At 42.7% G+C, this 13,781-nt stretch overlaps 2 protein-coding genes across 2 annotated transcripts in view; one reads left to right on the top strand and one right to left on the bottom strand.

Annotated features, from left to right (window-relative positions):
• Positions 1 to 13,781, bottom strand: part of LOC135091072 (5-hydroxytryptamine receptor 2B-like) — a 126,749-nt gene that overhangs the window by 104,597 nt on the left and 8,371 nt on the right.
• Positions 2,443 to 13,781, top strand: part of LOC135091071 (uncharacterized) — a 53,837-nt gene continuing 42,498 nt past the window's right edge. The window contains exon 1 of the mRNA XM_063988429.1: positions 2,443 to 2,464. Coding sequence (XP_063844499.1) covers positions 2,458 to 2,464 — 7 coding nt within the window. The 5' untranslated portion in view covers positions 2,443 to 2,457. The remainder of the gene's footprint in view (positions 2,465 to 13,781) is intronic.

Below are 13,781 nucleotides of genomic sequence, written 5' to 3'. Positions count from 1 at the left end.
CAAGGTTTAGAAGGTTTAGGACGAGAAAAAGAGTGAGGAATGTACGCCTCCATGCCAGACACTATCACCTCTGTTATGCGCTCAGCACACAAAGACGGGTCTCTGACACGGAAGCAGTAGTCATTCCAAGGAAAATCAGCAAAATACCGCCTCAGGTCCCCCCAACTAGCAGAGGCAAAACGCCAGAGGCACCTTCGCTTAGGGGGATCCTGAGGAGGGATTGGAGTGATAGGACAAGATAAAGATATGAGATTGTGATCGGAGGAGCCCAACGGAGAAGAAAGGGTAACAGCATAAGCAGAAGGATTAGAGGTCAGGAAAAGGTCAAGAATGTTGGGCGTATCTCCAAGACGGTCAGGAATACGAGTAGGGTGTTGCACCAATTGCTCTAGGTCATGGAGGATAGCAAAGTTGTAGGCTAGTTCACCAGGATGGTCAGTGAAGGAGAGGAAAGCCAAAGCTGGTGGTGAACATTGAAGTCTCCAAGAATGGAGATCTCTGCAAAAGGGAAGAGGGTCAGAATGTGCTCCACTTTGGAAGTTAAGTAGTCAAAGAATTTCTTATAGTCAGAGGAGTTAGGAGAGAGGTATACAGCACAGATAAATTTAGTATGAGAATGACTCTGTAGTCGAAGCCAGATGGTGGAAAACTCGGAAGATTCAAGAGCGTGGGCACGAGAGCAGGTTAAGTCATTGCGCACATAAACGCAGCATCCAGCTTTGGATCGAAAATGAGGATAGAGAAAGTAGGAGGGAACAGAAAAGGGGCTACTGTCAGTTGCCTCAGACACCTGAGTTTCAGTGAGGAAAAGAAGATGAGGTTTAGAAGAGGAGAGGTGGTGTGTGTGTGTGTGTGTGTGTGTGTGTGTGTGTGTGTGTGTGTGTGTGTGTGTGTGTGTGTGTGTGTGTGTGTGTGTGTAGGAGGAGAACCAACCAAGGGCAACAAAATTAGAAGAAGGAAAAAGGGGCCATTGAGGTACTAGACCACAAACAAAGTAAGGAACGATCATGAAAAAACTGGTGTGTGTGTGTGTGTGTGTGTGTGTGTGTGTGTGTGTGTGTGTGGGAGGATAACACGATAACACGCACACACAAACACTACTGCTCGTCATCAATTAAGGTAATGTACGCTAATTAACAGTAAAAGGTATATACAGCTTTCAATCTCTCATGGAGTTTTCAATACCTTTTTCATTGCTCGCGTTATTTTAAATTTTATGGACGGGAAAGAAATATCAGAGAGAGAGAGAGAGAGAGAGAGAGAGAGAGAGAGAGAGAGAGAGAGAGAGGAATGGTTGAGATTTCTCGTGCCACTTAATAATTTCCCAAGAGATTTTGTCAAAACCAATAAAATTCGTGTGAGCATCTTTTCCTGACCACTATATTACGCTTTTACTTTGCCTCTCCTCCTCTTCCTCATCCTCCTTCTCCTTCTCCTTCTCCTCTTCATCATCATCATCATCATCATCATTATCATCATCCTTTTTCTCGTCGTCGCCGTTGTTGTTGTTGTTGTTGGTTTTCTTCTCTTCTCCTCTCTTTTCGTTTCTTCTTTTCTCTTCTCCTCTCTTCTCCTCTCCTCTCCTTTCCTCTCTTCTCTTCTCTTCTCTTCTTTTTTTTATTACAAGCGTTTCTGAGTCTGTTTGTGTGTGTCTGAGATTCTTAATGATCGGCAAGAGAGAGAGAGAGAGAGAGAGAGAGAGAGAGAGAGAGAGAGAGAGAGAGAGAGAGAGAGAGAGAGAGAGAGAGAGAGTAGACCTGAGTCTCTCCCCTAAAGGTCGGTCGATATTTTGCAATTGATTATTTTTTTTAGCTAATCAGAGAGGCTCATGATTAACCATTCTTCTCTCTCTCTCTCTCTCTCTCTCTCTCTCTCTCTCTCTCTCTCTCTCTCTCTCTCTCTCTCTCTCTCTCTCTCTCTCTCTCTCTCTCTCTCTCTCTCTCTCTCTCTCTCTCTCTCTCTCTCTCTCTCTCTCTTACCCTGTTCCTTCAATCTCCCTCCTACCTCGTTCTTCTCTCTAATTTCCTTTATGGTGTCTCCTCCTCCTCCTCTCCTCCTCCTCCTCTCCTCTCCTCTCCTCTCCTCTTCTCTCCTCTCCTCTCCTCTCTTCTCCTCTCCTCTCTCCTTTCCTCTCGTCATCCTCCTTTTCTCTCCTCTCCTTTCCCTACATACAAACATACATAGAAATATATATACTCTTGAACACACACACAGAGAGAGAGAGAGAGAGAGAGAGAGAGAGAGAGAGAGAGAGAGAGAGAGAGAGAGAGAGAGAGAGAGAGATTTACATACAGATAGCCTCTTCGTCATGCCTCTCGAGAGATAGTAGAGAGATAGTCTGTCTTCGTGCCTGACTGACTGCTAATGGTCCTTACCTTGGTAGGGACCTGCATGGAGGGACAAGTCACGGCGCTGAGGTGTGAGTAATGGCTCAAACTTTACACCTGCTTGGCTCAAATGACAGGTATTATGCACCGTTTTGTCTCATCAACTCTTCTCCTCTGACTGTCTTCAGCCTCTCATCGCTGCAATGTTGATTCTCTTGCTATCTTCTACTGCTATTCTCACGCTAACTGCTCTCCAGATCTTGCTAACTGCATGCCTCCCCTCCTCCCTCAGCCTCGTAGCACAAGACTTTCTACCTTCTCTAAGCGCCATTCTGTCCACCTCTCTAATGCAAGAGTTAGCCAGTATTCTCAATCATCCCTTTCTCTGGTAAACTGCAACTCCCTGTTTGTTTTTGTATTTCCTCCTTCCTGTCCTTCAAAACACTTATCTTTCATTCAGTTTTGGATGATCCTTTTGACCTCAGTGGCCCTTTAATCATTCTTCTTGCTGCCCTTGGTCAGTGCCCCTCTTACATTAATAAAGTAGACTCGTATCCCTTGAGTTATGCGTCAAGTAAGCAGGAGCCACGAGCCTAAATGCTGCCTTAATCCTTTGTATTGCCATCATAGTGTGACCGTGCTTTGCTTTATTCGGCTTGTTATATTGGACGAGGTTGGTAACGGTTCTGTGGGGAAGAGGAAACTTAACTTCATGAGAAAGAAAAACTAAATAAAATAAACTGACAATTGAAGGAACTAAAGAAATAGATACACTCGGAAATAATGGCTTTACTTAATGAACAGTGATGACGAGGAAGAATCATGAAACACGGCAGAAATACCAAGAGTAAGATAATGTCAACATCACTAGAAAAATAAATAAACAGAGATATTTGAAAGAAGTAAAGACAAATACTCGCTGAAATAAGTAAATACACTCAGAAATACAGAACAGAAGTAAATAGACTCACATCCCGCATGAATAAGTAACCAGAAAACAAAGAGATTTTTGCACGTGTTGAGATTAATAGATTAACACATCCACTACATTGTGCCTTTTTGTAACCTCGCCAAAGGTTTATTTCACAATGGAACGCAAAGAAATATTTAACCAACTCAGACTTCAAACCCTTTCACTGCCACACGAGTTTTTTTTTTTTTTGCCATAATCTTCCAAACCTTTATAGACATTTTGCATTGAAGGCTCTTGATTTTTTATTCTTTCCTTTGTGTTCTCTGTCCATAAGGTTGTCATTTCTCAATTGGATCACTTATTATATAGAAAAATTTCTGAAACTATTTTATATTTGTGGATTTAATTTGTGTTTTGTGTTGATATGATTGGTATATCACGGAGGAATTACTCGTCTTTGTACTGAAGTATATTAAACTGTTTCTTTGTAGAATGACTTATTTTTGTAGTGAAATCTTTTGAACTATTTTCTGTTGGTAGATTCCACCGTGTTCTGTATTGAAAGGATTACTATTTCTTGGTAGAATCGCTTAATTTTGTAATAAAATATACTGTTTCATATTGACACGCGTATATTTATTTCATCGTGTTCCGGATTGGTGTGATTTCCATTACTGTCCAGAATCACTTGTTTTGGTACGATAGTTTTTGTTTTGGTACGAAAGTCTCTTAAACTGTTTTGTATTGATAGCTTTATGTATGTTCTGGATTAATGTGATTTAATTGCTCACTCACTTATTTTTACATTAAAGTCTTCTTAAATTATTTCATATCGATGGAGTGTCATTTCTGGGTAGAATCACGTGTTTTATGCCGCAGTCTTTCAAAAGCGAATGTATACTGATAGATCTTCCAGCTTTCCATTGCTCAGCAGAATCACTTTTCCCGAAGCAGACTCAGCGCGCGACGGTCCGCTCCACACTTCCCACGCCTCGCCTCCACTCCGTTACGTAATTTCCCTTAACTACCAGGCAGAGTCCCCTAACTACCACTTAACAATCTCCTAATCACCGAATAGTTAAGAGGATTTTAAAATTTAATCCCACCTGACCAAACAAGCCGAAGTTTTGAGTATGGCCTCGAAACACATTAGTGAATAAGGAATCAGCTGTAACCTTTTAGTGCTTGCAGAGTTTTATTCAGTAACCAGGTTTAGGATTATTCAAATGAAGTAACAAGTGTCATATTGTCTATTTAATGCGCTTACAACAAGACTAATACGTGGAGCAGTCAGCGAGCGAGAGCATCAGGCAGTCCCAGTGTTAGCATATTCCCGTGTGCTTATGTCGCAAAATAACAGTGACAGAATTGGGAAGAAGGTTTCATACCACACCCAGTGCAGTGTTCGAACGCCTCTGTGTGGAAGAATAGCAGTAATAATTTAGTAGCTGCAGTGTTAGTTAATCCCAGTGTTTTTAAGAATAGAGAATAACACCCCAGTCCTTCTCTTGCAGTGGGGAGAGAGAGAGGGACGGTTTGGTTCTGTGCTGGAAGGATAGATGGCGCTGGGAAGGTTAGGTGAGCCTGCCCGTGACCTCTTATTGGTAATGGATGGTTTGTTTTGATTAGCTCCGTGGGTGTTGAGAGAGAGAGATAGAGATAGAGAGAGAGAGAGAGAGAGAGAGAGAGAGAGAGAGAGAGAGAGAGAGAGAGAGAGAGAGAGAGAGAGAGAGAGAGATCATTTATTCAAGTGTCTTCAAATTCTAAAGACGTCTTCTGTCAAGGAGAGAGAGAGAGAGAGAGAAGGAAAACTGAAGCTACAAAGGGATGAAAGAAGAGAGGGAAGAGATGATAGGAAGGGAAGGTGACAGGTGGGAGAGGAGAATATACGGTAATAGTAATAATGATAACAATGTAATAATAGTAATCATCATTATAATTTTAAGAGGGTCCGTGGGAAAAAGTATGACAGTAAAACAAATACGTATTCTCTCTCTCTCTCTCTCTCTCTCTCTCTCTCTCTCTCTCTCTCTCTCTCTCTCTCTCTCTCTCTCTCTCTCTCTCTCTCTCTTGCCATATCAAACCGCGTAGCACTTTCTTGAGCAGTGTGTCTCTATTCTCAGACACACCCCAGCATATCACGTCACTTCGCCTTTACCTATCCTTCCCCTGCATAATTCACGCACCTGCCCTCCACCGCCGTGTTCGCCTCACCATAGCCTTTCACACTTCTTGCCTCCGCCGCCGTGCTAAGGAGGATCATCCCTAAGCTTTATCAAGTCTCCTTCCCTCCTCACTTATATTTCTGCCGTCGTTCACGTTGCCCACTCTCATATCGGAACTTTTGACTGAATTGTGTCTTGTGTGTTTTTTTTTTTTTTCATTCCTTTTTCTTGGTTTTTTGTTGATTTGTTTTTGCTTTTTTCACGTGTTCGGTTTTTTTATGTTGTTTATCTTGTCTTGTCTATCTTCGTAATGCCATTTAACTTAGCGTAAGGTTGCATAATATTACCTTGCCTTACTTTGCGTTATCATAGTTTGCCTTACCTTGCCTTACCTAACCTAACCCAACCTAACCTAACCTTACCTAACCTAACCACACCTTCACATGCATCGTTCAACTTCAATAAATCACTTTATCTCTCAGGAGCTCATCTTTTCAGTACAGGTTTCCGCTTTTTTTGGAATTATGTTTACGCACCTCCTGCCGAACAAAGTGTCAAATATCTCTCTCTCTCTCTCTCTCTCTCTCTCTCTCTCTCTCTCTCTCTCTCTCTCTCTCTCTCTCTCTCTCTCTCTCTCTCTCTCTCTCTCTCTCTCTCTCTCTCTCTCTCTCTCTCTCTCTCTCTCTCTCTCTCTCTCTCTCTCTCTCTCTCTCTCTCTCTCTCTCTCTCTCTCTCTCTCTCTCTCTCTCTCTCTCTCTTCAGTAACAGACCCCTCTTGACCAGCTTAGTAAATGTATCTTTCTTAATTTCCCACATTTGTTTTTTGTCACTGCTCTCTCTCTCTCTCTCTCTCTCTCTCTCTCTCTCTCTCTCTCTCTCTCTCTCTCTCTCTCTCTCTCTCTCTCTCTCTCTCTCTCTTCTCTTCTCTTCTCTTCTCTTCTATTTTCTTCTTTCCTTCTCCTTACTATCCCTCTTCTCTTTTAGATTAAGTAAGGTTAGGTAAGGTTAGATAAAATAATTTTACGTTGGCTGTGTGAGTTTCCCTCCTTTTGAAATATCAGTTTACATCACCTGGGGCATTAACACACACACACACACACACCCACACACACACACACACACACACACACACACACACACACCCACACTCACACACACACACACACTACATGGATGGTTGGCTAAGGAGAGGCCTTCATCCTTACTACCCTACACCTCACTAGAGTAAACAAAGCCTCGGTGGCAGTAGATGAACCCGCGTATGTCCTTCCTTTGTGTTCCTCTGTGTACCTTTGTCACGTTTCTTCAATACAAGACCGTAGAAGCATATTGACTGTCTCCTGTCCTAGTCGTGTTGGGTAGAGCAAGATTCCAGCGCCCGTCACCCTCGCCCTTGCCTCTTTAATGGCCACTACCTTTATGAATAGTAAAGTGCCGCTGGGAGAGTGAAATATTGCTTATAATGATGGTGAGGATGGTGATAATGTTGATGATGTTTAGGAGGTGGTGGTGGTAGTGGTGGTGGTGGAGGAAAGGGAGTTATGAGAGAGAGAGAGAGAGAGAGAGAGAGAGAGAGAGAGAGAGAGAGAGAGAGAGAGAGAGAGAGAGAGAGAGAGAGGACAAGAGGGGAAATGGAAGAGCAATGTAGTGTGATGAGGGGAAGAAGAGATCCCAATAATTATGCTACTCTCTCTCTCTCTCTCTCTCTCTCTCTCTCTCTCTCTCTCTCTCTCTCTCTCTCTCTCTCTCTCTCTCTCTCTCTCTCAACCGCATTAAGCCAATCAATACCACCACACACACACACACACACACACAGACACACAGAAAGTCGAGTGATTGAAGTGCTTAGGGTAATGACAGGATACCGGCCACGTTTAAGTACCTTGATAGACAGAGAGGGATAGACAGATAGACAGGGACAGACAGGTAGGCACAGAATCTCATTAAAGGTAAGGAGATTTGTGATAGGTGCTTTCCCTAAGTCCGCACACGTCGTGACAGGTGAGCTAAGAATTAATTAGAGCATACGTAGGTACTCTCTCTCCTCCTCCTCTTCCTCCCAGGTCCATTAAACGTGTGCACGAGATGTGGTGGTGGTGGTGGTGGTGGTGGTGTTGGTGGTGGTGGTGGTATTGGTGCTTTTCTTGTTCTTCTTTGTTGTTGTTGTTGTTGTTGTCGTTGTTGTTGCCCCTTTTGTTCTTCTTTTCTCGTTCTTGTTCTTTTCTTGGTATTGCTCTTCTTGTTCTTTTTGTTCTTTCTTTCCTTCTTCTTTTTCTTCTTGTTCTTGTTCTTCTTGTTCTTCTTTTTCTTCTTGTTCTCGCTCATCTTTTTCTTCCTCTTGTTCTTGTTCTTCTTTTCCTCCTCCTTCTAATCCTCCTCCTCCTCCTCCCGCCATGTAATGTAAATAAGTGCAAGTATGATTTGTATACACGTTAAGTGGCGTGATTAAAACATATATTTGTTTTTCCTTTTCTTCGTCAGTGGTGGCTCATTATTTTGTGCTCATGGAAATGATGCTTAGTTGGGATAAAAATAAATTGAGTTAGAGTGAATGAAGCGGAAAGAAATGGTGGGAATATTATCGAGAGAGAGAGAGAGAGAGAGAGAGAGAGAGAGAGAGAGAGAGAGAGAGAGAGAGAGAGAGAGAGAGAGAGAGAGAGAGAGAGAGAGGGGGTCACTTTTTTTTCGTAGCTTCAGTCATCGTTTATATTTTGTTATAATTACCCCTTTTCCTGCTCTCCCTTCTCTCCCCTCCCCTCTCCCCTCTATTCCTAATCCTCCCTTCCCTTCCTCCCTCGTCCCCCTTCCCTCTTTCTACCTTCACCCTCATCACCCTCATTGTAGGGGACATCAATCTGGCATCCATCCAATTTTACTCTCTCTCTCTCTCTCTCTCTCTCTCTCTCTCTCTCTCTCTCTCTCTCTCTCTCTCTCTCTCTCTCTCTCTCTCTCTCTCTTTCTCTCTACTATTATTCTCTCATCTTCAGTAACGTTGCTTATTTTCTCAACCTTCCTCACCTTATCTAACTTACCTGTGTTTTTTTCACCTGATTTCCCCTTGAACAAATCCCCAATATTTTATCATTTTTCTCTCCACATAATATAAACTCTTCCTTGGCACTCCTCCTCCTCCTCTTCCTCCTCCTCCTCCTCCTCCTTATCCTGCTCCTCATTCTCATCCTCGTCGCCCTAGCTCCCTCTATCCGCGGTGATCGATAGCAAGATCTAAGGAAAGAGGCTCGTCTGGGCAGGTAAGCGTTATAGAAAATCAATCGTGCATAAAACAACAAAGACGCGTTAACAGTCCTCTCTCTCTCTCTCTCTCTCTCTCTCTCTCTCTCTCTCTCTCTCTCTCTCTCTCTCTCTCTCTCTCTCTCTCTCTCTCTCTCTCTCTCTCTCTCTCTCTCCACTTATGTCTCCATCCATTCCGCTTCTCCATTTTGTTCCCACTAGACTTCTTTTTCCTCTTTCCTTTCTTTACCACTTTAAACCTAATTCGTACCACCGTCGCCTCCTCCTCCTCCTCCTCCTCCTCCTCCTCCTCCTCCTCCTCCTCCTCCTCCTCCTCCTCCTCCTCCACTTCGCCTTCCCACTTACTTCTCATCGCCTCCATCTCTCTTCTCTCCACTCGCCTTCCACTCACCTCCATCTCCTCGCTTGCTGCAAATTCAACTATTCCTCCTTCCTATTCCCGCCTTCCTACCTCGCCATTGTGACTGTAATTGAATGCCTGCGAGTTATCATTATTTTTTTTTTCGCAAGTGCATCTCAACTAATAAATTGCTTGACAAGATTATCGCAGGAAGGAAAGTCGTGAAAGGATGAGACTAATTGTTCCTTTCTCTTCGGTTTTCTTTCTTTATCTTTCGTATTCTTGTTATTTTATTTATTTTTATTTTTCATTATTTTTCTTTTATTCTTTGGCGGGGCTGGGGCAAGACTGTGGAGGCTTCGAAAGTGGCTAGGATTTTGTAGAATAGTCTTGCTTTAGGGAGAACTTGTTACGATTTGCCGAAAAAAATAATAAAAAGAAACTTGATTCGCTCACCCTAAGGTTACAAATTGCTGACTCATGATGACTCAGCGATTTCTGGTCAGTGAGAGAAGGAGGGGAAGGAAGGAAAGAAAACGAATTTATTTCATGGAACTTTCATGACCACTCACTCACACACACACACACACACACACACACACACACACACACACACACACACACACACACACACACACACACACACACACACACACACACACACACACACACACACACACTCAAGAGGTACAATAGAAAGAAGTTGATTGCTCACATCGATTGGTAAGTTCATCCCAGTCTATCTGTTTGCATTGTTCAGTGTGTGTGTGTGTGTGTGTGTGTGTGTGTGTGTGTGTGTGTGTGTGTGTGTGTGTGTGTGTGTGTGTGTGTGTGTGTATTTTCATTAGTTTACTCCGGACACGTAACTAATTGTAAGAGAGAGAGAGAGAGAGAGAGAGAGAGAGAGAGAGAGAGAGAGAGAGAGAGAGAGAGAGAGAGAGAGAGAGAGAGAGTTGTTGTGGCTATTAATTACGTGATGGAAATTATGCATGACTTGGGGAAAGGAAGGTGTTAATTGTGTGTGTGTGTGTGTGTGTGTGTGTGTGTGTGTGTGTGTGTGTGCAATTAATCTTTTGTATACACCTTAATGATTTTTTCTTCATGCATATTTTATAATTTAATGTATAATATATCAAGTATTTCTGTAGTAATCTTATACGAAAGCCTCCACTCTCTCTCTCTCTCTCTCTCTCTCTCTCTCTCTCTCTCTCTCTCTCTCTCTCTCTCTCTCTCTCTCTCTCTCTCTCTCTCTCTCTCTCTCTCTCTCTCTCTCTCTCTCTCTCTCTCTCTCTCTCTCTCTCTCTCTCTCTCTCTCTCTCTCTCTCTCTCTCTCTCTCTCTCTCTCTCTCTCTCTCTCTCTCTCTCTCTCTCTCTCTCTCTCTCTCTCTCTCTCTCTCTCTCTCTCTCTCTCTCTCTCTCTCTCTCTCTCTCTCTCTCTCTCATAAACACATAATATATGAGCCTCCTGACCACAGGGAGCCGAGGTCAGCCGCTTAAATCAGGGTTACTGGGGAAGGACGGGGTGAGGAGGGAGTGGGAGGGGAGGGGTCACCTGCGCCGCACCTGAGGGAAGGGGCCTGATGAATGGAGGTGCTAAGGGGGAGGTGGATTGGGTAATATTTTCATGTCCCTTTTATATTCGAACTATACATCCATGTGTGTTAGTTTTGTTTGGTTAGGTGAGCTGTGGTATGTTGAGCTTAAGGTAGGTTAGGTTAGGTTTGGTTAAGGTAGGTTAGGTTAGGTTAGGTTAAGATAGGCTTGGTTAGGTTAGGTTAGGGTAAGATAGGTTAGGGTAAGATAGGTTAGGTTAGGTTTGGTTAGGTTAGGCTTGGTTAGGTTAGGTTAGGGTAAGGTAGGTTAGGTTAGGTTAGGTTAGGGCTAGGTTAGGCTTGGTTAGGTTAGGTTAGGTTAGGTTAAGATAGGCTTGGTTAGGTTAGGTTAGGTTAAGATAGGTTAGATTAGGTTAGGGTAAGATAGGTTAGGTTTGGTTAGGTTAGGCTTGGTTAGGTTAGGTTAGGGTAAGGTAGGTTAGGTTAGGTTTGGTTAGGTTAGGCTTGGTTAGGTTAGGTTAGGTTAGGGTAAGATAGGCTAGGTTAGGTTTGGTTAGGTTAGGCTTGGTTAGGTTAGGTTAGGGTAAGGTAGGTTAGGTTAGGTTAGGTTAGGGCTAGGTTAAGCTTGGTTAGGTTAAGTTAGGTTTGGTTAGGTTAGGTTAGGTTTGGTTTGGTTAGGTTAGGTTTGGTTAGGTTAGGTTAGGTTTGGTTAGGTTAGGTTAGGTTTGGTTAGGTTAGGTTAGATTAGGTTAGGTTTGGTTTGGTTAGGTTTGGTTAAGTTAGGTTAGGTTTGGTTTGGTTTGGTTAGGTTAGGTTAGGTTAGGTTAGGTTTGGTTAGGTTTGGTTTGGTTAGGTTAGGTTTGGTTTGGTTTGGTTAGGTTTGGTTAGGTTAGGTTTGGTTAAGTTAGGTTAGGTTAGGTTACGTTACTGTAAGTTAGGTTAGGTTAGGTTAGGTTAGTGTAAGTTAGGTTAGGTTAGGTTAGGTTAGTGTAAGTTATGTTAGTTTACATTAGGTAAGGTTAGGTTAGGTTAGTTTAGGTAAGGTATGGTCAGGCTTGGTTAGTTTAAATTAGGTTAGGTTAACTTAGATTAAGTTAAGGAAAGTTAAGTAAAAGTAAGTTACCTTTATATTAAGTTAGATTAGAATAAACAATACAAGGTAAGGTAAGGCAAGGTAAATTATGATAAGGTAAAGTAAGGTTAGGTTCGATTTGATGACGTTAGGTTTGATAAAGTGAGGTGAAGTACGTTAATCTAAGTTAAAATAAGACCAGATAACTGAACAAGGAGAGACAGGGATAGAACAGAAAAAAAAAATGATCATACGAGATAAGGAGATGAGGCAAGATAAGGTTAAGTTCTTATTATAATCATCATCATCATCATCAGGAGCTTCAACAACGCCCCTTCTCCCTCTCTCTCAACACCTGCACGTGACGGAATATTTGCCTAAAGTATATTACAGTACATGTCAAAGGAGGGGGGAAGGGGGAGGGGTCTTTCCACCTTGTCTCCAGCAGGTACCTATATTTTTTCTATGCTTCCCCTCATATTCTCTCTCTCTCTCTCTCTCTCTCTCTCTCTCTCTCTCTCTCTCTCTCTCTCTCTCTCTCTCTCTCTCTCTCTCTCTCTCTCTCTCTCTCTCTCTCTCTCTCTCTCTCTCTCTCTCTCTCTCTCTCTCTCTCTTCTATTTTAATTTTCTAAAATCTCACTTATCCCTTTTGTCTTTTTCCCTTCCTGTCTTTCTCTCATCTTGATATCATCTTCTCCTTAACTTCTTTAATCCAAGCCGGTCTCACTTGGGTTTCCTTTCCCTTGTCCTTCTTTCTCTTTTACTGTCTTTTTTTTCGCATTTCATTCTTTCTCATCTTATATGTACACTTTACTCTCCCTGCTTCTCTCCCTCCTTCCTTCCTTCCCTTCCTGTTTCGCTAAATATATGGGTAGAGTTTGGTCCTTCTCTTCCTCTTTCCATCCCTCGGTCCCTTCCTCCCTCCATCCCTCCCTCCCCTTCCTCTTTCCCTTTCTACAGCCCTGCCTCCATCCCTCCCTCCCTTCGTCTTTAAATATATGACTAGAGTTAGGTTACTCGTGCTTCATTTTCATTCTGTGTGGAGAGGCGGATAATGAGCAACTTTGTATGGAGTTTGGAGACATTGTGAGAGAGAGAGAGAGAGAGAGAGAGAGAGAGGGAGAGGGAGAGGGAGAGGGAGAGGAGGAGGTGAGATATCTGAAGTACTTTATATTGAAGAAAAATGGGTTTAATTACTTTTCTTTACCTTTGTCTACTGGTCTCTCTCTCTCTCTCTCTCTCTCTCTCTCTCTCTCTCTCTCTCTCTCTCTCTCTCTCTCTCTCTCTCTCTCTCTCTCTCTCTCTCGCTTTAATTTTTCTGGTATTTTGTCAATGTTTAAATTTACTGTATAAGAAATTATGGTTTTATTCACAAGTTTCTGTTTGCTTTTAAATGTCTTCCCGTTTTCTTTACTAACGAGGATTTTACTGCATTGTTCGTCTTAGTTTTGCTTGCACTGTGGAGTTTGTTTGTGTTTGTTTGTGTCTGTGGAGGAAGGTAGACGTGTTTGTGAATAAGCGATGTTAAGGTGTGTGTACGTGTGTGTGTGTACTGTTTGTGGCAGAGTAATTTCAAGGGTGTGTGTTTTGTGTGACCCGTTTGTGTCGTGTTTGTGACGAAGGAAAATTTTATTGTGAAGCTCATATTACAAAGTGTGGGAGGTTTGTTTTGTTTGGATTTGTTTGTGTATGTTTGTGGAGAGGGGAGAGGAGAAAAAATTGTTGATGGCACTGTCCTGATGGAGGTGTATCCCTAAAAGGTGTGTTTGTGTGTGTGTGTGTTTGTGGAGACAGAAAAGTGTTTGTGGTAATACGTAGAGGTGTTTGTGTGAAGAGAGAGAGAGAGAGAGAGAGAGAGAGAGAGAGAGAGAGAGAGAGAGAGAGAGAGAGAGAGAGAGAGAGAGAGAGAGAGAGAGAGAGAGAGAGAGAGAGATGTTTGTGGCAGTGTCCTTATGGAGATGTGTGTGTGTGTGTGTGTGTGTGTGTGTGTGTGTGTGTGTGTGTGTGTGTGTGTGTGTGTGTGTGTTTGTGTGTGAATGAAGAAATGAGGTGAGTTAATGAGATGGAAATGTGAAAAAAGATATCTGGGATGTAATGAACAGGTGAGGCTGGATATCACATGGAGAATTTTAATATTAGACCTGAGATAATGGACATGT

This window comes from Scylla paramamosain, chromosome 36 (genome assembly GCF_035594125.1).
Source record: "Scylla paramamosain isolate STU-SP2022 chromosome 36, ASM3559412v1, whole genome shotgun sequence".
Classification (NCBI taxonomy): domain Eukaryota; kingdom Metazoa; phylum Arthropoda; class Malacostraca; order Decapoda; family Portunidae; genus Scylla; species Scylla paramamosain.
The sequence above is the reverse complement of the archived record's forward strand: the minus strand, read 5'-3'. Positions and strand labels throughout refer to the sequence as shown.